Source organism: Monodelphis domestica, chromosome 5 (assembly GCF_027887165.1).
Source record: "Monodelphis domestica isolate mMonDom1 chromosome 5, mMonDom1.pri, whole genome shotgun sequence".
Taxonomy (NCBI): Eukaryota; Metazoa; Chordata; class Mammalia; order Didelphimorphia; family Didelphidae; genus Monodelphis; species Monodelphis domestica.
Window position 1 is genome coordinate 155,040,570 of NC_077231.1, and position 24,892 is coordinate 155,065,461.

At 32.7% G+C, this 24,892-nt stretch overlaps 1 protein-coding gene across 7 annotated transcripts in view; it reads left to right on the forward strand.

Moving 5' to 3' along the window:
* The window catches only part of SEMA3D (semaphorin 3D), a 242,136-nt gene that overhangs the window by 108,705 nt on the left and 108,539 nt on the right, over nucleotides 1-24,892 (forward strand). For 6 of the 7 annotated variants that reach the window (XM_056799465.1, XM_056799464.1, XM_016426051.2 and 3 more), the window contains one exon: nucleotides 10,937-11,097. In XM_056799465.1, the coding sequence (XP_056655443.1) occupies nucleotides 10,937-11,097 (161 nt within the window). Of the gene's footprint in view, nucleotides 1-4,316; nucleotides 4,488-10,936; nucleotides 11,098-24,892 lie in introns of those variants that run through there. The other variant, XM_056799469.1, reaches the window with a different exon arrangement.

Below are 24,892 nucleotides of genomic sequence, written 5' to 3' on the forward strand. Positions count from 1 at the left end.
ATAAATGTTACCTGTTACAATTAAAAGTGAAAAAGGCCAAAGAGGCTAGAGATAATCTACTTCATTGTATTATTTTTATATATGATGAAGCTGAAATCCATAATTGTGAAATTACTTTCCCACTGTTACCACTCAAATCAGTACCAGAGCTGGAATTAGAGTCTAGGTCCTTCATTTCCCATTCTACTCTAGGGGGACTAATAGGAAATAAAAACACTAATTTTAATAAGTACTATCAATAATATTTAATATACAATTGTTGAATGTCTGTTTTCTTAGCTTCACAAAATGCTCTCCTCTGAGAGAAAGAGGGAAAGGAATTAGGAGGCTAGGGGCCTTTCATTTATTCTTGAGTAATTTTTAAAATTTCTATGAACTCAGGTTCTTCATCTGTAATATTAGAGTATAATATTAGATGGTTTCTATGTGGGTGCTAAGCTTTTATTTGTTTGACTTTGTCTGATAGTTTGTTTTTTTATCAATTAAAAACCCATTTCCAGACTTCTTGGTAGGCATTGTTGTGTTCAGACATAATAAATTAATGAATTAATTTAATTAAAGTCTGATATTAAATGTAAGCCACCATAGTAGTTGTACCACAATGTTTTGGAATCTTAATTCAGAATTCCTCTGCCATACATGACAGAACATGCATTTGCAAAGCCAGACTGAAACAAAGCTTCCCTTTGTCAGCTTGTCCATTCCTGCTTTAGTTAATGAATTTTTGAATCCATGCACCTTCATTTCTAGTTGTGGGAAAGCATAAAGGTGAGGAATCATTAAATTGGACTAACTAGGTGGATCATACCCTTCAATGGTTTAGCAATAAGTTAAGGAACCTCCTCCCACCAATATAGTAATTAATTCTGGGCATGTAAATGATCATTTTAAGGTAAATAACAAAGCAACTACTCCTTTGAAAGGGGAATTCCTCGTATATTTATGAGTAGTTGGCATGCTAATTAAAAATTCAGGCTAGGAATTTTTCACTCATAATTTTAATTTATCCTAGTGTAAATAGACATACTGAAGAATTTAAAACTTTTTTAAATCAAAATAGCCTACTATTTTCAGTATCAAAGTATAGGAAATTTCACGAGTTTTGATGATCAGTGAATTGACCTGTTATATCACTGATTTCTTAATTATTCACTGATAAATCATCATAATTTAATAATCTTAAAATATGATTACAAAATTAGGTCTGGGTCTTAGGCCTGGCTCTGCCATAAACTAAAATGAAGACATCATTTTTTTTTCTTTTCTGATCCTACGTTCTCATATATAAGAATAAGAGTGTGTATTGGATGATTTTAGGTGTTTTCCAATTCTAAGAATCCTAAAAAACTTTACATAAATACTGTTTCTTTCAGCTCTAATATTTAATTATTATTTTACTTTGAATGTTTAACACCAAAGTTATTACTTGGTAATTGAATTGATTTGATTGAAATTATATCATAGTTGCCTAGACCCAAGTAGTACAACATGCCTTCTTGTCCATCCATCCATCAGTCCTTCCATGCATCCAGTATTTATTAAGTACCAATTATGGGCAGCTACTTGGCCTATTGGATAGACTGCTGGGCCACGAGTCAGGATGTGTGACCCTGGGCAAGTCACTTAGGCCCATTTGTCCGTTTCCTCATCTGTAAATGAACTGGAGAAGGAAAAGACAAAATATTCCAGTATCTTAACAATGATTTACATATCTGTATTTGCGTATATAATATAAATACATATTCACAGAGGCATTTTACATATGTAATATTATTATATAATGCATTATTTATTATAATGCATATATTTTATACATGGATTATGTGTACATAATATAATATATAGGTACTATGTATAAATATGCATGTGAAATGTATATATTATATTACTGTTTATATTACAAAATACATATTATATAAATGTATGCATACAGAAACATAAATACAAAACAAACAACACATATGCAAAGTAAATTTTGGATAAAAAGTACCAGGAGCCAATGATAGGATCAGAAAATATGTTTCTGAGCTGAATCTAAGAGTCCACAATCTCACGCAATTGGGAAGAACAGTAGAGGGAGTAGATGCCAGTTGAGGCAGATGGCTCCCTCAAAGACATAAAAGTATGAAGATGAAATGCCATGAGCTGGGAATAGGTACACCAGTTTGGATAGAACATGGAGTGCTTTGAGAATAATGTTCAAAAAATCTAAAAAGGTAGCCTAGAATCAAGCTGCGGAAGATTAAATCTTGAAATTAGGACCATTTGCTTTTCTTAGAGGCAAGGTGGAGCCTTTGGAATATCTTGAACGGGCGTATGAAATGGTCACTTTAATACTATCTGGGTGGCAGCCTTATGGAGCATCTATAGTGTGTATGTGTGCATGGAAGGGTGGAGGCTGGAATGAAGAGTGACCAATTGGGAATCCACCAGGAGTAAGTTTGAGATGCCTTTTGGCCATCCCTTTGGAAATGTCCAATAGGCAATCTGATATGTAGGGATGGATTTCAAGGGAGAGATAAAGGCTGTATAAATAGATCTTGAGTTGTCTTCATAGAAATGATAGCTAAACAGGTGGAAACTAAAGATATTGAAAAGAAAGAGCACAAAGAAATAAGGGGAACCCAGAAAAGAATTGTAGAGTTATTTGGGAGACTAAGCAGGACTCTGAAAGATAAAAAGAGAACCAGGAGACAGGAGAGAGCCGTTTCTTTTATGAATGAATGAATGAAAAATCATTTATTCAGCACTTGTGTGCTGAGTGCAGGGGTATACAAACAGAAGAAGCAAGAACATCCCTGCTTTTAAGTTCATACTCTAATTAAAGAAGACTGTATTTAAAAAATATCTTTTAAAGGAGTTAAGAAAACACATGTCAAACCAGCAAGAACATTCTTTCGCTTTATCAACACACCTACTTTATAGAAATTTTATTCCATTATGACATTATTATAGTCATGTTCTAACTATAAAAACTTCTTTAAAAGGTCACTAGGAAAAAATGCTATAGCAAAGCTTTTGAGACTAACGATGGAAGAAGCCTTGTAACTTTTAATCATGAATGTTCCTTATTCTTTGTTATATAAAATTTCTCCCATTGAAACCTTGCCAGTAGAAATATCTATCATTTAAAATCATGGGTGTGTACTGAAATGTCAAAATGTGAAACTGTTATGATCCCACTTAGCATCCTGAGCTGGCAAAAGGGCAAATCTGATGATAAAATAGAGTTCATACTTTTCAAAATATGTTCTCTTATGTCATATCTGGTGATTTATTATTGCTGTGGATAATGTTCTGTCTAGCACCTAATTAACCAAATAATTAGCAAGGTTCTGTCTGAAAAATACAGGAAAACTGAAAAGCAAAAGCAAGAGAGAATATAAATTTTCTGATCCTGAAATAGAGTCAAAAGAATATTGTCCAGAAATTTACTGGAAATTGACCAGGGTTGTTAAGTTTTACCTAATTTTCATTATTATGAGGTTAGAAGATATAGACTATAAAATTGTGCATACTTAAACAGAGTTTAATTAGTGGTTTGGGAAAAGAGAACAAAGGAAATTAAAGAGAGAGGGAGAAAGGAAAGGGTATCTGAGCATGGGGAGGGCTGTCAGTTATTCATATCCTCACACTCAGCACAGTGGTTTGCACATAGTGGGCACTTATGCTTACTGATTGATATTTTAGCATGAACTGTTATGATAACACTGTTTTTCTCTGAACTCCTCTCTGAGTATTAAGTACTTTTGAAGGGAGAGTTTCAGGGAGTGCGAAGTGTGCTAAAATAGGGTTTTCTGAGTATTCGGAGGATTATATGAAAATATTGGTTATGTAGAAGAAGGAAGAAGGCATGTTCTAAGAGGTGGTAGGTGGACAAAAGGAGAGAGGTAGACTTCAAAAATAAAATTGGTTTATTTTTTAATTTTTCCTAGGATCATTCATGTTACCCAGTCATCACAGAGATTGGATAAGAAGGGGAGACAATCTACAGAGAAATGTTAGGGATCTCCCAATCATAGAGAGGGGATTATTTTATAAGAGAGACAGAGAGAGAGAGACAGAGAGAGAGAGAGAGAGAGAGAGAGAGAGAGAGAGAGAGAGAGAGAGAGAGAGAGAGAGAGAAACAGGAAACAGAGATAGAGAGATGGAGATGATGACAAGGGTGATGGTAGAGGTAATTGTGGTGGGGATAATGGTGGTGGGGGTAATGATGATGACAGTGATTATGAGGTTTTTCCTATGGGTTTGTGAGCTTAACAGGAAGAATCTGGCAATAATGGGACCAGGAGCCTTGGTCTCAAATTGAATCTTCTAACCCAAGTAGGATATGACTCATTGTGTATCAAAGAGTTCAGCTTCCTCTAGTCAGGGTAGAAGCCCATTCTTTGGACTAGAAATCAGGCTTCCAGATTGGCTGTTGGAGAAGATTTGAGAAGTTCCCCCTTCAAGGATAGAGTGAGTTGGAATCATAGTGAAGTGGTCAGGTATGTGGAGAAGGTTTTGAAAAGATAGGTCCTGTGGTTAGTTACACATAGTAAAGTAAAGGGTACATAAAGATACTTTTAATCATTCCTCTGGGTTTTTGAATCTATTTAAGTTGCCACTTAAAATTTATTTTCTCAGTGTTGAAAAGAAATTAGAAGACAAGGTTAAATTTCAATTCCACCAGTTACTAGATTGTGATCTTGAGGAGGTATCAGACTGATACTCTTTAAAGTTCCTTTCTAGCTCTAAATTTACCTGATTCTATAAAATTATATATATCATATTATAAGACCTTAAAGACTTTGCTCTTTTTTGATTCCCAAAAGGTGTGCCATGGGAATGCAAGTCTTATTAGTTTGCTAACAATCATTTTTAAGTTGTCTTTTAGATAGTACAGAAAAATGGAGTATTATTTATGAAATCAGGAATGTCTAAGTACAAATCCATCCTCAGGCATTTGCTATTGGTATAACTCTGGGAAAATCACTGCCTGCCTCAGTTTCCTCAATTATAAAATGGGAATAATAATGGCCCCCTACCTCACTGGGTTGTTATGAGGGTCAGTTCCATAATTAATGCTTCTTTTATTCTTTTCAAGAATAAACTTGTGTCTCCACCCAGGTTAAGTATCTCTGGCAATAATGTTAGAATTGTGCATCCAACTGTGTAGGGAGTGGCAACGGGAAGGACTTTGGTCATCTAATAGACACTGAGAAAGTTCTCTTGGAAGAATGTATATGACTATTGTGTTCGTTTATTAGGCTTTTATGACTATTCACTATTTTCCTGTGAGAGAGGAAGTGAATAGATCATCAGTGAATTGTTCTCTGAAGAAAATTGTCACTAGGTGACAGTTCACTAGGCGGTAAATGGGATTTGGTCCAGAGAAACTTTTTTTTTTAGTGGTAACTAAAATAAAAAGTGATAATACAAAATAGGAAAGTTCTATCTATAGGATTTTTTCCCTTTGTTTTTGGTTTTGTCTTCATTACACAGGCCCTTTGTGGTATGCTAAAGGGCAAAAAGCAGCTATGTATTAGAGAACTAGATTCTTTTTAAGGTGGTTCAACTTTTTTTGAATTATACAAAATTACCTCTCAATTCTACTTTTATTTGTCCTTAAAATAATTTTTGTGAGGTAAATAGTATTAGTGTTATTATCCCTCTTTCCCACATTGAGAAAATTGAGATTCAAAAAGGTCACATGACTTCCATATTGGTCATAAAGTTTGTGTCATTTAAATATCAGTTCTGAAACATGTTGTCTCTTTATCTGAAACATTTGCATAAGATAGGTTATGTGGATTTTTGCAATTAGTAACTGGGCAAATAAGACTGATGGCATAATAATTAATGCCTATCATTTATACAATAATAGTGGTAGTTAGATGATTAGTCCTAAAAAGTTTTTTTTTCTTTTTTTGCTGAAGCTCTTCCATCAATTATATGTGGTCCTTGGACCATATGTTGGATAGTTAATCTCCTAGTTAGATGATCTTGAGTAAATCACTTCACATTCTTTGGCCTTGGTTTCCTCTTCTGTAAAATGCTAGCATCCCTGCTTTTATGTGCTAAGATATTTTCATTCTGGTTATTATGGGACAAGAGAGACAGTGTGTTATAATAGAGTTTGGATGTAAGAGTCAGAAGATATAGGTTCATATCTCACCTTTGCTTCTTTCTATCCATGTGATCTGTGGACAAGTCAAATAAATTTCATCATTTTTTTCATCAATAAAATAAGGGGATTTATTAGACGAGTCCATCCTTTCCCTTCTTTACATATATTTATATATATATATATGTGTGTACATATATTTTTTACATCTCATAAATTTATACTGTTCCTTTAAAAGTACTGCTTATTTGCCTTTACAAATACAAAAACATTGTGTTTGTTGAGTGTAGTGGCCCCAGTGACATTCTAGTTGGAAGAGATGGTTCTGAATTAATGATTTAAAATAGACAAAAATTGTAAAGTCTATAAAGAAAAGAAGGAAATAACTGACTAACTGGGGACAAATCATCTTATTTCTGGGAACCTTAGTTTTCTCATCTATTACATTATAACTTTGGTGTAAGTAATCTCTACTGGAGCTAAAATTATTTGGCCTAGGGATTTTCAATAGTGTTGAGGTAATCCTTTTCTCTCCCATTAATCCATGCTCAATGCTTATCTCTATAGCAAAATCCTTCATATTTTAAATTTTTATTTATCAAATTAGGAAAGGTCAATCCTAACATTTTATGTAGACTAATAAGGGAGCAAGAGAGGGGTTAAATGATCTTACAGGTCCTTTCTAATTTTAAAGTTCTGCATATTAGCCATTTAAGAAATATTCAGGTTTTGAACTTGATTATAGTCTATTTCTAGAAATATTCATTTGAGATTACATCTTGATATAGTGAATAATATCAGACATATTCAGAAGATTTAGGATTGGATTATTCTGGCACGAGCTGCATCCCTCTGGACAAGTCACTTGAACAATATTACTCTTTTCCCTCAAAACTAGATTGGACAAAATGCTTAAGAGGTCTCTTCTGCCTCTAAAACTATGAATAATTATTGAGATTTGGTCATTTTCATTTATGTCTGACCCTTTGCTACCCCATTTAGGGTGGAGTGGTTTTCCATTTCCTTCTCTAATAGAGATTTTTTACCTTTGTTATCAAGGCACTAGATAGAGAGATCTGGCCTGGGAATCAGGAAAACCCAGATTTAAATCCCACTTCAGACACACTGAGTTTGTGACTGTTCAAAACACAAAGCCGCTTCAATCGGTGGCTCGGGCAAATATCTAAACCATGAAGCAGGTGCCAGTGTGTTAGGGACTTCCCTATACCAGTGGAATCCTAGGTCTGGTCCAAACTGTCCATCCAAGAGGTTAAATAGAATAACAGATAAAGAATGAGACAGGTGTTGGGGTCCTAACAGATTTCCCAAGCAAGAAACAGCTGGCAGGCAGTAAGAGGAGAGGTTGCTAAAGAAAGGAGTAAGAACAAGGTGATGATGGGGAATGAGGTCAAAGAGACAGCCTGTACTTAAGATAAAGAAAGAATGTTTAAATTATCTTGGGAAGGAGCTTGTACTATTGAACTTCACCCCTCTCGAGCTCATGTCTCCCTGTGAACTGCTCTCATGGGAAACTCTTTTGCCTTGCACCTAAATCTCACCCCTTTCCCCCCTTGTGAAAACACACTTTTTGCCCAAAAGGCTGACAAGGTATGGCTCAGTGCCAGAGCAGACCGGGTTGTGGGGAATTCTTCTCTAAAGAGCCTTGACACTAAAGTTGGCAGTTTGTTAACTTATTTTCACAGATTACTCAACTGAATATGCAGTCTCTTTTTTGTGTGTGTCTCTAGATCACCTGGCTAGAGTGCTCATTGGTGTTAGAATGTATCTTTAGGAGCTAACGATTTTATGTTATGCCTTTTGATGGAAGATGTGTTGGTAAGAGAGATAGATGACTTTGCTTTGCTTGGCAAAACTGCAAGAAAGATAACCTGCTTAGGAAAGAGGGAACCTGTTCAAATCCCCGTCCCAAAGCTGCCTTCAAAACAACCCATACTTACAGACCAGGAGATTTCCACAAGTACTGTCCAAGGCTTGTTATTTAGCTTGGCTACTGACTTGATGAAGCATGCCTTTTATTTTTTTTAACTAGTAACATGAAGTCACAAGACATCATTTAATCATTCTTGAATGACGACGCTTCAGGTTAACTATTATTTTTACAGCTGTTTTTCTCCAGTCCAATTTGTTTGGAAACTAACAATAATAGTGGATTATAAGGATTACAGTGGATGATTTGGACTTTTTTATAAATATTATATTTTTCTCCTTCCCTAGACCTGCCTTCTATACTGGTAAAGACAAAAATGATTTATTATCATGTTAGGAAGTAGGAAGGTAGAAAGAAATCACAATGTTTATGGTGCAACAACAGAAAATGTATTTCTTTGTAGAAAGCTGTGTTTTACCCCCAATGAAGTATGTATCATTTTGTTTTGAATCTGTATTTCATTTTATAGACCATCCATGGACATTTGAAATAGAACCTGGTTCATATGATACTTTTTACTAGTTAGAATGAGATATCCTCCGTGAAATTATTTCCTATATTTCTAGTTTTCCTATTTCTTTCTTCCTGGTTGGAAAATTATCAGGAAATCTCACTGAAGCGATAGGGCCATCTGGCTGAAGAAGAGGCAATGAGGAAAAGAGTATTCTTTGGATATTGCTCCGGATTTTGTTCTTCTCATCCGTTTTCTCTTCCATTCTTCCTCTTACCTCCACCTTAGGACTATTATGGGAAATTAGTTGGACGCTTGCCCATATAAAGACAAGTTCTGCACTTTTGTAATTTCTGAGAAATACAACACCAGCGGTGCTATGGGCTGACAAGCTATTACAACATTGTATTTAGTTTCATAGAAAAATAATTAGCACAGAGTGTATATTATGCAAACTTCTATCCAGTGCACATAAAATAAGTTCTAGAAATCTCAACCAGGCCTCTGAGGTTTGTGACATCACAGTCACTTGAAACTTTAGATAGTATCACATCTTCATCAAGATATGTACTCTCATAGTTTGTCAAAACTCTGAACTAATCCCTTTTCATTCCACAAAAGCCAGGCATTCCAGTATAAATACAGAACCTTCCACACACATTTAGAAATCTAGTTAAGTGACTAAACTGGATATTTAAAGAAAATAACATTTTAATCTTAGTCAAATATTGGAAATGAAAAGGAATACTCAGAAATATTAACAATAATCCACATGGATACCGATTTTAGGTTGTGCAGAGCACTTATATAGCCTGTGAACAGCCTAGTGAAATATATTGCAAGTTTTACAGGTTAGGAAATTACGAATCAAAGAGGTGGTCACTTGTCCACAGCCAAAAAGATAGCAAAGGGTAGAGTCGACATTGGAACCTTGATTCTAACTGCGGTGTTCTGATAAATAACCATAAATGAATGTGTGGAATGAAGAGATGAATTTACTTAAAAAAAATAATTTTACTGTATTTCTTAGCATCCCTTCTAAGAGACAAGAGTGGCAAGGGCCAGGCAATCAGGTTCAGTGACTTGCCCAGGGTCACACAGTTAGGAACTGCCTGAGGGTATTTGAGCCTAGGTCCTCCTGACCCCAGGACTGGCACCTAAAACTGCTTTCATAACTTCTTAAAAAGCAGAAATGAAATGCCTATTTTTTAAAAGAGATGTACATCTACTTCTTGAAGGGAGTGTCATAAACAGAAGCCTTTTTATTAGCTCTCAAAGAGGCATTGCACTGATTGACTTTAAAAAACAAGGTTCATATACACAGTAACAATAATAATGTATGATGATCAACTATGAATGACTTTACGATTATCAACAAGGCAAGGGGCCAGGACAGCTCCAAGAGATTCATGACAAAGAAAAAGATATTCACTTCCATAGAAGGAACTGACTGAGACCAAATGAAACTGAAATCATGCCATTCTTTTACTCTATAAATTCTTCTCTAGTGAAAGTAATATGTGTCTTCTTTCACAACATAATTAACATGGAAATGTGTATTATATGATAATATATGTATAACATATACCATATTACCTGCCTTCTTGGGGAGGAGAATGGAGTGAGATGGGAAGAGAGAAAATAGATTGCAAAGAATAAGAAAACATATATTGAAAACATATATTGACATGTATTCTGGAAAAACCTAATGTTATAATTTAAAAAGAAAACAAGGTTCACCAATTTCATTTTCTATATCAGAAGATAGATCCAAAAAATGTAGAATTTGGGGCCAATTTTTTAAAAGATAATTTTCTTCTTGAACTGATCCCAAAGTTATTAAGAGTCATGTCTGTTTCATAGAGGGAAGAGATAAAAGAGTGGTGTGTGTGTGTGTGTGTGTGTGTGTGTGTGCTCAGAACAGTTCTCTGAGCATCAGGACACCTAGATTTTCATCTAAGTTTTAGCAATAAATATGTAAGTCTAGAAAGGATGAATTAGGGACCCATACCTAGGTCCTTGGTCTATTGTACAATGCTATCTTCTTTACTGACTTATTATTTTAATATTCTTCATACGTTGGTGATGATGTGCTATTTTAAATGAAAAAGAAAATTTAACCTTGTGAGGAAATACAATAGGTGATATCTTAGGACATCATATAGACTTTTTTCATCTTTTTTTACCAATCACAACTGTGTGTACTCATATTCCTTCATTTTTACTGAATACAGATATTGAAGCATTATTAATTTAAATTTGGTTCAGATTCACAAGAACAATACTATACACAAAGAACAATAAATTGTACATTGTAGTTATCCAAACTGAAACTTCCATGCTGTGTACATATATTTACAAAGTGAACAGTAAGTCTTAAGTCAACATTTTGATTTGAAAATAATTTTTCTGGCCTTTCATTTTCCCACAGACTTGCTGCTTTCAAACAGCTGTATTCCTTTCCTGGGTTCATCAGAAGGGCTGGATTTCCAAACCCTGCTGTTAGATGAGGAGAGGGGCAGGCTGCTGCTTGGAGCAAAGGATCACATCTTCCTGCTCAGTTTGGTTGACTTAAACAAAAATTTTAAGAAGGTCAGTTTATTTTAAGTACAGTTCACTGAAAAAAAAAAAGTTTATTTTCAACTACTTTCTTCCTCAATGACTAAGTATCCTCAATGTCAAATGCAATAGATCCTTTGTCTTAAGGGAACTTAATAATCTTACCTCCTACTGCTATAGTGTTTAGATTTTATGAATTGAATTTAAGCCCACATGTCTGGCCTTCTATTAATATGGAAGAAACCTAAGTCAAATTACTTCTATGGATGAATTTATGGTTCAGACAATGTGTAAATGTATACAAGGCTACACAATGAAATCTCAGTTTGTGGTTTTAATGAATGACTTGGTTCTCATGGCTAGACTGAATTTCTCTTTATTTTTTTGGAATTGACATCCATTATAACTTCACTTTTTGTCAATATAGTTCTTATTTTAACCACATGAACCTTAGTTATTTAGAACTTCTGTTTTAAAACTTTAATACAAGGTTCACTTTTTATATTACTTAACAAATATCTTTACAACTATTATTCCTTGACGTAAAATCAATTTTAACAAAAACTTGGAAAAATATTTCATAAGTATTTTATAGTGAAAATAAATCTAAAAATCATTCCAAAACAAAACATATAAACACTTTAAAATTCTTTTCATTAAGAGAATAAGGTAACTGCCAATTTTTTTAACATATTTGTTGGTCAACAAGCATTTGTTAAAGAATTATTATTATGTGCTGACATTGAGGATATAAAGAAAAGCAAAAACACCATCTTTTCCTTCAAAGGACTCACATTCTAATAGAGGAGACAACATGCAAACAAGCATGTGTACTCACATTTCACCTAGAAATTAGTTGGTATTTAAAGTTGAAGATGTTTTGATATTGTTTGCCAGAATTTCAGTTAGTTCAGTAGTATCAAACTTCCAATTGATTTTTATGAAAATTCATCTAAATCAGGGCTTCTTTGGCATTCTTATTAAGATCCAGAACTTCTCAGAACATTGTTTTTTTTTAATACATAAAACAAAATTCATAGGATTGTAATAGAAACTAAATATATGAATAAGCAATGACCAAAATATTAAAAAATCCAAGGAAAGTGTGGACCAAATATTAAAAACATCTCATTTAAATGTAAATTTTTGTTTGGCAGCCATGAATTTGAGCACTTCTTGAAAGGTCAAATTCTATCAGTGGTAAGCCCTGGTATATTGAAGTATGTTAATATGTTTGCCTCTACTGAAAACCTAATTCAGTGTCTCATCTTGGAGTAAAAGTAATTCAGAATTGTGAAGGCAAGTCCAAACAACCAGAAGAGACTGTACAGCCCAGTAATGGACTGAACATTGTCTGAAGATCAGACTAGCTAATTTTATGGAAATTCACCTACATTTTACCTAAATTTGGAGAAGAAAAAAGCTGCATTACTGTGCTTACTGCATTTTCCTGATCCTAAGACATCTCCTCTATTCATTCTGCTGTATTATCTTTTTTTGCACTTGTATGGGTATGATTATTCAACCCCAAATGAAATTAATCTTCTTTCTGTTATATACTTACGTTTCTTTATATATGGAATTTTCTCCCTCCCCTGTGGGAGGAGAAACTTCCAGAATTGGAGGAGGTGGGTAGGGACAATTCAAAGACAATAAGGTTAATTTTATAGATTCATCATGACTATTTGTTACTTTGATTGTTAATATGATTCTCCAGAATCTCCATGTGGTCAATCTCTGTAATGTATATACTTGCTTTTGGAATATTAAAATAAATGAAAAAAAAAGAATCTGAATGCAGATGGAAGCATACTCTTTTATTTTCTCCATGAATTTTTATCTAGTGTAAGCAATATATGTCTTCTTTAACAACATGATGAACATGGAAATTTATTTTATTTGATAACACATGTATAATCTATATGACATTATCTTCTGTCTTTGGGAGGTAGAGAAGTAAAGGGAAGAAGAATATGATTCACAAAATGTCAGAAAGGGATTATTAAAAATTATATCAACATGTAATCTGGAAAAATAAAAAAATAAAAAGAATAAAATTATTGAAAAATGATAAGTTCATGAGTATTGTACAAATATTTTCAGTAGTTGCTTTAGAGTTTATGTTTATATATATATATATATGTATATATAGGGCTGATATAACAAACAGGCAGAAGAGAAAGCTGCTTATATGTGTACATAAATTATTTGAAAGGTCTCTGAATAAAGTTCTCTCAATCTTTATCATTCTACTATTATAGTTTTATTCTTGGATATTGAAACTTCTTGTTTTCAGAAATGATTTGATATTTTCTAGTGGTATTCAAGTTGTATTGATTATGTACTCCATCAATTTTAAAAATAGATAAAACAAAAGCAAAAACCTGAGAATATACCTGTTATATGTGTATATTCCTTATTATATATTTATAATTATGATATATATTAAAAACAGATAAAATATGAACTAAAGAAAGATGGGGTGATGACAAAATAGTATTGGATCTTAGAGTTAATGAGAAGTTATTGCAGTTATCTGAGTAGGGGAATGACAGGTTTTGGCCCTATGCCTTAGGAAAATTGCTTTGGCAGCTATGTACAAGACAGATGAAAGAGGGGAGAAATTTGAGGCAGAAGCAACTAATCTAAGAAATATTACAATAGTTTAAGTGAGAGATAATAATAGAAAGAACTAGGCTAGTTTGGCAGATAGAAATACACATATAGGAGAGATATTTTGGACAAAGAAATGGTAAGATTTGATTAGTTGTGGAATACGTGGATGAGAGTGAAAAGACAAAAATGACAATGAGGTTCTGGACCTGAGTGACTAGAAAGTTGTTAAAACCCTTTACATTAATAGGAAATTTGGATAATGATGAGTTTGAAAGGAAAAAATAATATAATGAGATCTTTTCTGCCTGTCACAACCCATCCAGGACCTGTTAGAACATCCTAGGAGACTTTGTACAAGCCAGAGTGAACAGTTAGGAAGCAACACCTAGTCACTGGTCATTGCATTGGAGCACCAAACTTACCCTTTCTAATAGGTACCTTCCACAGCAGTTAGCTGATTCTGGGGAAGTAGGAAATGAGCATGTTGGAGACTGGAAGAGGAGCTTCTTACTTAGTTGGCTACAGTTTCAGGTCAGATATTGCTAGATCTTAATTACCCTGAAGGACCAATGTCTGACTTAGAAAGTGGATTATCAGGAGCTTACCATATAAGAGTACTTATTAACAGTCAATGAAGAAGTGGCATTTCACTTATCTTCCTCTGTCCAGTTTCTTGATGACAGCTCTTAGGATTTAGATCACAGCTCACTTCCCACCTCAGGGAACATTACATCACTTTGAAGAACTCTTGAACATGTAAGATCGTTAATAGTATCTACTTTTTAAAAATTCTCAATTACTTACATTCTTTTTCTCAACCCATCCCCCGATGTGAGAAAAGGGAGAAAAAAAAAACAAAGCTTCTTATAAATTGTATACTTAGTGAAATAAAATAAATTGCTCCATTGGTCATGTTTAAAAAATATATGTCTTAATCTGCCCTCTGAATTCATCACCTCTGTGTCTGATGAGAATAGAATGTTTCATCAGGAGTCCTCTAGAAGCAAGGCTGGGCATTTCATTCATCTGAATTCTTTAATATTTCAAAGTTCTTTACATTGTTATTCTACATATTGCTCTTTTGGTGCAGTTACTTTATTCAGAATTAGTTCTTACAAATCTTCCCAAATTTCTTTGAAACTCTTTCTCATCATTTTTAGGGCAACATAGTATTCCATTACATTTATATCTCATTATTTGTTCAGCCCTTCTTCAAATGTTAGTTCTTAGTTCTTTGCTACTGCCAAAAAACAAACAGAAAACTACTACAAATATTTTTGTACATTTGGATCTATTTTACTTTCTTTGATCTCTTTAGGTTTTAGACCTCACAGTAGTATTACTAGATCAAAGATACCTACTAATTTGGAGGTCAGTTAATTTCTAAAATGGCTGTACAATTGTATTGCTCCATATTGAACCTATTTTATTTAAGCCATATCAGTGTTTATTGTTTCTTTCTTTGTCAATTTTGCCATCCATCTGATGGATGTTACGTAAAATCTCAGAGTTGCATTAATTTGTATTTCCCTAATTATTTTTTTTTGGAGAATTTTTTTTAATATGGCTATAAATAGCTTATTTTTTTTTTGCTTGAGTATTGTTCTTTCATTTAGGAATTGGATAATGAACAATGACCCCTTGATGTGTTGAAAAGTCAAGAGACTATTAGATAACACTTTAATTTACCATTATTATTGCAACAAGAATTAGCTGAAAGTCCCCTGAAAACAAGAATTGAATATAGGACATGGATCAAGAATCAGCAGCCAGGAAAAATTAGAAGAAATACAGAGACCCCATAGTAGTAAATGACCAAATTAATCTAACATTTGGCAAATTCAAAGAATTAGGTTTTGGAGAGATTTTAATATTTGGCAAAAACTTCTAGGAAATAATATTACAGAAACTAGGAATAGACCGACATCTTACCCCATGTAACAAGATGAAGAAAAATCTATAAATTATTTAGAAAAAAAGAGTAACACTATAAACAAATTAGGGAAGCACAAAATTGTGTACTTGCCAGACTTAGGGATAAGGGAAGAACTTATGACAAAATAAGACAGACAAAATATCATGAGCTTTAAAATAGATTAACTTTGACTACATTAAATCAAAAACGTTTTGCACTAAGAAATTCAATGCAACCATGATTAAAAGGGAAACAGCTGGGAAAAATTTCTTAGAATAAATGACTGACAAAGACCTCATTTCTCAAATATATAGAAAACTGAATCAAATTTGTAAGAATACAAGTGATTCCCCAATTGATAATTGGTCAAAAGATATATGAGAAAGCAATTTTCAGATGAAGAAATTAAAACTATCTTTAGTTATATAAAAATGTTCCAGATCACTATTAATTAGAAAAATGCAAATTAAAACAATTCTTAAGTACTACCTCACATCTATCAGACTTGTTAATATGACATAAAGGTAAAATAATAGCTATTGCAGGGGATGTGGGAAAATTGGGACCCTAACATGTTGGTGGAGCTGTGAACTGAAACAGTTATTTTGGAGAGCAATTTGGAACCACACCCAAAGGGCATCAAACTGTCTGTATTTCTTGATCCAGAAATATCATTACTAGGTCTGTACATCCCAAAGTAATCAGAGTTAGAGGAAATGGTCCTACTTGTACATAAAATATTTACAAGTAGCTCTTTTGTGTTGACAACAAATTGGAAACTGAAGGGATGTCCATCAACTGGAGAATTATTGAAGAAGTTGTTGTATATGATTGTACTAGAATACTGTTGAGCCATGAGAAATGAAAATAGATAGTGTGATCACAGAAATACCTAGAAAGACATAAAGCAATTCAAAGTGAAGTGAATAGAACCAGAAGAACTTCATACATAGTAACAGGAATAAAGTGAATTAACTTAATCTGGATAATTTCAACTATGAGTATTTAACTATTATTAGAAATGTAAGAGTCCCTGACAACTCAAAGGATCATGACAGAAAAGGCTAGTCACTGCCACAGAAGGAATTAATGGTGTTCAAATGCAGATTTAAGCAAATTATTTTTTACTTTATCTTCTTCATGAGGTTTTTTTTTTCCTTGTAAAAGTACTATGTGTCTTCTTTTACAACATGACAATCATGTAAATATATATTGCCTGATAATCCATTTATAAACTATATAATATCACTTACTATTTTGGGGAAGGGGTAGGATTAGAGGGAGGGAAAGAACCAGGATTTCAAAATGTTAGAAAAGAATTATTTAAAATTGTATTGTTATGTAAAAAACCCAGTTTTAAAAAAGAAAAGAAAAAGTAGAATACCAAAAGGGATAAAGTGCAATAGCTATGGGGGAAAAGTGAGATGCCTAAAACAAGTCTAATATACATAATATTTTTTCTTAGGCTATTCCTAGTTTGAAAATTTCTATTTTATTTAAACAAATTTTAAGTCAGGGCATGCTATATGCACTAAACCAAAAGATTAAAAAATTACTTCTGTTTCTGTCTTGAAAGATCTTATGTGTTTGGCATCATAATATATGTACAGAAATTACTATTATATGAATTGGAGAGAGAGCTCCTTTAGGAAACAATTTCAGTATTATAGCTGTCTTTCCATTCCTATCAAAAACCCATCTAAAATCAGTGATCATATTATTGTCTACTATGAGCTCTATACTGTATAGACAACAATTAAAAATGATACAGTCCTTGTTCTAGAATACAAAAAGGAATTAATTGAATAGAGTCGGAAACAGAGAAACTATATGAGACTGAACAGTTCAGAGAGCAAATGAGGCTCAAGTTGTCAGTGAGAATGAAAAGGGGTGGTGGTGGTATTTGTCAGCATCTCAAAGAATACTATAGAAATAGAATTGACAGGACCTCACAACAAGTTAGAAAGAATAGATGGTCAAAGCTGATGGGTTTTGATTTGGGAATACTGGGAATATAATGTTGTTGGCATTAACAAAAAAAGAAAATTAGGAGGAAGGGTAGTGTGGAGGGAACATAACAAGTTCAGTTTAGGAAATAGTTTGAGATGCTAATAGGACTTTGTTTGGGGGTAATTAAATAAATGTTTTCTAAAATATATCTTGACCTTAATGTAATTATATTTCTTTGATTTGTTTCAAGCCATTAAAAATTCTTCTTTTCTTGTATAGTGATTTTAAGAAATGTAAGAGAAAGTTCATTTTGTCTGTGTTTATGATGAGATCATTGTTTAAAATAAATTCCAATCCAATAGCTTCATAATTTGAATATTTGGGAAATATTTCAAACTCTTCTGTGATTCTTCAGATGCTAAAATTTAGATTCTAAAGATGTTAGAAATTATATACTTACACATGTAGATCTAGAACAAAAATCATTACTGAAGATTTCTGAAACATTTCATTATAGAATTTAGAATTTCATAGAAAGCCTATGTACATAGTGTGGATGACATAGCTCAGTAGATATTTCTAGAACAGAGATTTTAAATATTTGCATAGGTGTATATGTTTCAGAATTATGCAACTATTCTAATACTGAAAGTATTCTTCAGTAAAAAGTGCCAAATGTATTGTTTGTATGATATTTGGACCAAGAGTGGTTTGCATTGTCTCATTGCCTTTCCAGAAGAGTTTCAGACTTTCTGTGTGAGGAAACCACACATTAGAACTACTAGTATTTAAAATGCAATGCATTTTTGCATTATTGCATATTTCATCTCTTAGGAAGAAATGAGGTTTTTTTTTTGCTTAATTCTGGCAATTCTGATTCCTTTCTTCACTCTCCACCTATGAGGATCATAGATCTAAAGCTCTGAAGACATAATCTAGTCTTTTAAGATTAGAAAATTTTTGTTGCCCAGAGACATTCAGTGCCCAAGGCCACACAATTATTAGAAGTGCTAGAATTTTAATTCCAATCCATAGTTTCAGTAAATATTAGTTAAAATTTCATAGAATTAATATACCTTAAAATATTCTACTAAGCATTTCTTTATAGTTATATAGAAGATAATTTTAAATAGTTATCCCAGTATACTTCAATGACTTTTTTATATTAAAGTCAAATTTACTATTTAAAAATCATTAAAGTTTTGGGGAATAGAGTTTGGAATAAATCACTATCAGACTCACAATCAATAATTTATTAAGCACCTACTATGTGCTAAATTTTGGGATTATAAATGTCCAAATGAGGTAATATCTGTCTTAAAGTAGCTTCCATTCTACTAAAGGAATATGATAGCTTTTTATCAAAGAATAAAAGTGACCTTCAACAAAATTTAAGTTAGATAATTAACATCTTCTTCAAATATGTGCATCAATCCATATTTTTGTACAGCAACATTATTCTTTGAATTTATCCAAAGTGCTAGTATTACAAAAGTGTTCTCTTATATGATGAACACTTCTGTTAATAATTTGCTGTCTATTTTGATGTTAAAATCTAAATCTTAGATTTGTCTAAAGAGAGGCATACTTGTATCAGAAATGGTTATGAATATGCTTACTATATATCCAATTACCCACTGATTTGTTTTATGCCCTTGATTATTTGTGTTTCCTTCTGCTGGTTAGGGATTATAATGTTCTATTGCACCCTGTTGGGTGATAGACTATGAAGTGCCCTGAGATACTATCGGGGGAGAAACCTGTGTATGGGTAATGGATATTTATAGATCATAGCTAGACCCATGACATATAGGAGAACTCCATTAAATCCCAGATTCATTCTGGTTCTGGACTATAGACTCTTAGCTCATTGGCTATTCTGAATGGTCTTCAGTTAGGAAAGGTAGAATGATTTTTTTTTCTTTTTAACCCCTTACCTTCAGTCTTGGAATCAATACTGTGTATTGGCTCCAAGGCAGAAGAGCCGTAAGGGCTAGGCAATGGGAGTCAAGTGACTTGCCCAAGGTCACACAGCTAGAAAGTATCTGAGGCCAGATTTGAATCTAGGACCTCCCATCTCTAGGCATGACTCTCAATCCACTGAGTCCACTGAGTGACCCAGTTGATTTTTGATACCTGCCCCACTCCTAGAACACCAAATGGGAACACTAAAACCAGCTGGAAATCATTTCAATTTACAGAGAAGGAATTGTAGTCTTAAAATATCTTGTATTGTAAAATAATGCCTAAACCAAATAACTGATTCTAGAAGGGTGGCTTCTGACTGGAAAGAGTTTTGGCTCTGGTCTTGGGGTTCAACAACTTGCCCATAATCCAATTAAATGTAGAGTTAGGATAATTCAGGTGTCCCAAAGTTTATTTAAGTAGTACTACTTGTTTGAACTTGTGCCTGGAATTGCTATGTCTTTAATTTGGCTATAATTTCACCTCTAAGAAAACACATTTTTTGCATGGATGCTTTTCTAAGTATGTCAATCCACCTCCATGTTTCCTAAATATGATTGTCCTTTTCCTTAACAAGAAACTTGGTTATAGAAGAGAATTACTAGAAAACAGCATAGTATAAATTATCCTTCCCCCAATGAAGCTGACTTCCCTTCCCTGTCCCTGCTATTTCCTATTTTTCCCCTTTTCTGGGATATAGAAGAGGCTTAGTGGCTATATGTGAATAGTTCACTGTGGTTTCACATAAACAAGACTCATGGACATTGAGTTTTGAAGTATGTGTATTATTGGTGTAAAAGATAATGAATTGGGTATTCAGAGATCTGGTTTCTGGTCCTTACTCTGCCATTTGTCTTAGATTTGTGATCTAGACAAATCACTTAAACTTCTATAAACATCAGTTTCCTCACTAGTAAAAATGTATGAGTTAGACCAGGCCATCTCAAAGGCAATACTTGTTCTAATGTTCAATAATTAAAAAAAAATACAACCAAACTTCTCTAAAGAAAAAAGAATCAAAATGAAAAGACCACTAAAATGAGCCATTATGTAAATTGATTGCAAGAAAGGAGTCACAAACTCTCTAAAAGTTAGTTTTAAAAGATAATTTAAGTTTTATTTATTCTAATTCTAAAGGAAATTTTTCAAAATTACTCACTATAGGTTTTGGTGGTAAAGATAAAAAATTGAAGTAAAATTAATTTCTTAATTTGCTAATTAATTTGGTTATTCAGAAAATTATGTTTTTCTTCATTTCCTGATTTCTTTTACTTTGCCATTTAGCCAGAATTGTCCATTAGATGTAATAATGAATTCCATCTTATCAAACATATATTTCAGTAAGATTTTCCAAAACCCAGAAAATGTAGCAAATGTAGTTAGAAATTTACTTTAAGGATCTAAAACTACTAAATACACAAAACCAATAGATCACATTATTTATTTCTAATTAGCTTTTGTCCATCATTAAAATAAAAAATAAAATATTAACTTTTGTTTGCCAGATTAAAGGAATACTTCCCCACACCCAATACATTTTGAAGGAAGATTTATTCTTTTATTATTCTGAAAAAGGTCATTTAAGTTTCACATAGTAGATTTAGTCATTAAATGATAGTATTTTTCTCTTCTTTAACAGAATACACTTGAAAATACAGTATTTTTAATAAGATTGTCATTTTAAATAAGACACTTGATCCTCTCCCCTAATGTTTGAATATTTTAATAATAAAACATTCAGTTTTTGCTGGAATATATGGAATTTTCTTAACCTTTACTCTGTTATTTTAATGTCTCAGTTCTGATTGATAAACATTCCTGAAAAGAATATTTGATGAGTCAAAGTAACTCTTAATGAGGAATTCTTTGCTATAACATAGAAGGTTTACAAAATTCCATCATTAAATATCAGAAGAACCCTCTTCCAAGTCTATTCTTTCTGAAAAATTTGCCTTTTTAAATTTTTTTCAGTATCCTAACCTTTTAATTGACATGTGTTCAATAATTAGAACTATACATTTGTTATAGACATAATATATCTTAGAGAGTCACAAATTAGACCTGGAATGTGCTCAAGTAAGACTTTAAGTTTACTTAGATTTAGGTTTTTTGATTTAAAAATATATGTTCTCATGAAAAATAATCTTTCTAACCTAAAACAATAAAATGGATTGAACTATTAAAAATAAAGTGAACTTGTTACCATTTCTCATTAATGCTCTTTAAAATTTAGATGGCAGAGGCAAGGAGACCTATCATTTCATTTAAATCTCATAGATATAATATTTAAACCTAAATCCTTGAAATTGTGAAGATAAATTGAATTTTGCTATAAGTATTTGCTATAATATAAAAGAAATATTTGGAGGTAGTTGAGTTATTACTCAGGTCCTACATCATTACTTCCCAAAAGTAACCTACATCCAATTTTCTGATAATCTCAAAAATAGAACAATGGGCTTTGGTTGTATTGTTTAGCTGCATGGATACCCAGTAATTGAATTATATATTTGGATTTTAAGCAAAAATTCATTTATGAACTGACTTTCTTTGCTTATAGTAAGACACTAATTTTCTACTAATTATTCTTCTAATAACCTTTAAATTTCTCCTTTTCTAAGAGTACAGCATGAGAAATGACTCAATTCTGCCCATTATGTATAAAGTTACTATAAAATTATAATAACACCCTTTTAATTCCCAGTTGTTTGAAATGAAGAAAACTAAAACCATTTGACCATCATTATAAATTTGCTTTCAAGCTGCAGTAGAAGTCTTTGTTTCATGGTGATTAATTTGTTCACATAAAATACCAAGCACATGCTTTCTAATAGTCATAGAGGTAAAACAATGGAATCCAAATTTGACTGCTTGCTGGCTAAAACAGTGATATCCAAGTCCTATCTGCTCATTGTCATTAAAATACTACTTTAGAGCCCTGACATTACTTATTATGGCAGTATCTATTCTCTTGCTTGTTTCAAAAGAAAAAAAAATCATATTAGTATTTTCCAATTACCAAACTTGTGTGTGTATGTGTATGTCCTACCATGTATTAAATACCATAGGCTATTGATACAAGGTAATAGACAATATGGTCTCAGCCATCAGGGAACTTAGAATCTATATGAAATATCCTTTAAGAGATAACTAACAAAACAAGGTCCAAAAAACAATAAGGGGTTGGAGAGGAGAGTAGTTAGTTTTTTCCAGGAAGTGGGAAGACAGAATTGTTAGGTTTTTTTTTTTTTCTTGAATGTACAAAAATTATATAGACTGGGGACAGCTAGGTAATCCAATGGATAGAGAGCCAGGGCTGGATTCGGCAGAACCAGGGTTCAAATCTAGGATCAGATACTTCTTAACTGGGTGACCCTGGGCAAGTCACTTAACCTCAGTTACTTGGCCCTTACCATTCTTCTGCTTAGTATCAATTTTATCAATTAGTATCAATTTACAGAAGGTAAAAGGTTTTTTAAAAGAACTATAGAGGTTGGAGGAAAAGGGAGAGAGAGTGACTTAATGCTTGCAAGTAGAAATTCATCAATTAGGTTCAATGGATAGTAAATGGACCAATTTATTTAGAATAAATCTTCCATTAAAGATTTATTTAAAAAAAAAAAACTTTTTGCAAAGTATTGTCCTAGGTACTGTGAGAAATATAAAACCTAAATAAGATATACTGCCTACCCTAATGGAGTGTATATAGTTCATATAGGAGTAAAGTGTGCAATGAGACTGGAAAAAAAAATTCACTACCCCCTGAGGACTCCATTTAATATCCCCAGACCTGTAAAACTCTTTCTAATATCTTTATCGTGTCAACTCAAGCAGCTTCTGTCCATCAATCTCGGGGTTCTGCTAAAATCTAATCTAAAGACTGTTCCACCAATGTCAACTCTAAGAAACTTGTGTATTAGGTATGATTTGCTGCCTGCCTTAATGAGTTCCTTCCTTTTCCATGACACTTTCTTGACACATTCAGGTCATCTTCCATTCCCTGTCTCAGTAGCAAGGACAATCCTCTTCAGAGAATTTCTAATTTGCTCATCAAGAGCCCCTAACTATGTTCAGCAATGAACTTGAGGTTTCCATCTTCCCTGAGCCATCAAAATATTAAACACAAAGGGATTTTTTTCCAGCTGTGTATGTAGTATAATTTTTTTTTATCTTTAATTTTCCTGAATACTTTGTTGTTCCCTACATTGTTAAAAGAAAAAAAAAATCATGGTATCTCCAAATTAGGCCAGAGGACATTCTGCTGACCTTGCACTTGTTAACTTGGGTCAATTAGATTACTTCCTCATGAATGGAACAAATAGCAGATATAATTAGAATTCCTTTGGCTTGATTTCTATGGTTTTATCTTTATTTGAATGTTTCCATGAATAGTTTGCTAAATGATAACTACTAAAGAAATTTTGACATTATAAATTAAACTTATAGCTTCTAGAGAAATTATAATATTTGTCTTTTCAGATCAGTTAATTATTTAAAGAGCAATGGGAAAGTTATTTGGTATGAAGAGTAAATATAACAATTACATCATAAGTTTATGAAGTTATAGTTTCTAAGTCATTTATATGGAATATTTGGGGGAAAGTAATTACTTTAATGTTGCTATTATATTCTACATTAGAAATCCTGATAATATACTCACTAAAGAAAATTACTATTTCACATCCTCATTTAAATATAAAGGATTGACTTTTTAAGAATAATTAACCATTAGTCTGTTAATCTTTTCAAATGACATTTTTTAGTAGTGATATATAAAATTGGTCATTAAAATATTAAACAGCTAAAAATTGATAATAGCAACTTATTGTTCAAGGCATTATACAGGTCGATCTCAACACATACTCATTGTCCAGGTCATCTAACTCTGTTTGCAGATGAATAACTAGGCTTAGGGAGATGAAGTAACATGCAAATGCTCATTCAGATAATAAGCATCAGTGGTAGGATTGAGCCCAGGTCCTGTGGACTATGGAATTGGGTCTCTTTCCACTATACCATGGAGCCATGATGTTATAACCACAAAATATAAAGGATGAATATAAATGTAATGGTTAAGGGAAATAGTCCATATTGGTGTATGTATGTATAAATGGATATTGAGGGAGGAGGTGGTGGTTACCAAACCAACCAGAGATGTTTATTCACATCTTCAGAATATCCAAATTAGAAAATGAAACCTGCTCCAATCTTCCAATTTACTTTTTCTATAATCAATTGCGACACTTGGAAGGTAGGCTTATCCATAAAACAAAGTCAGAATTGATGCTCATATTATGAACCTATGTGTTTATACGAATCAGTTAAGAAAAATAGATTTTCTGACTATCTACCTAGTAGTTTATAAATCGCTATAATTTTAAG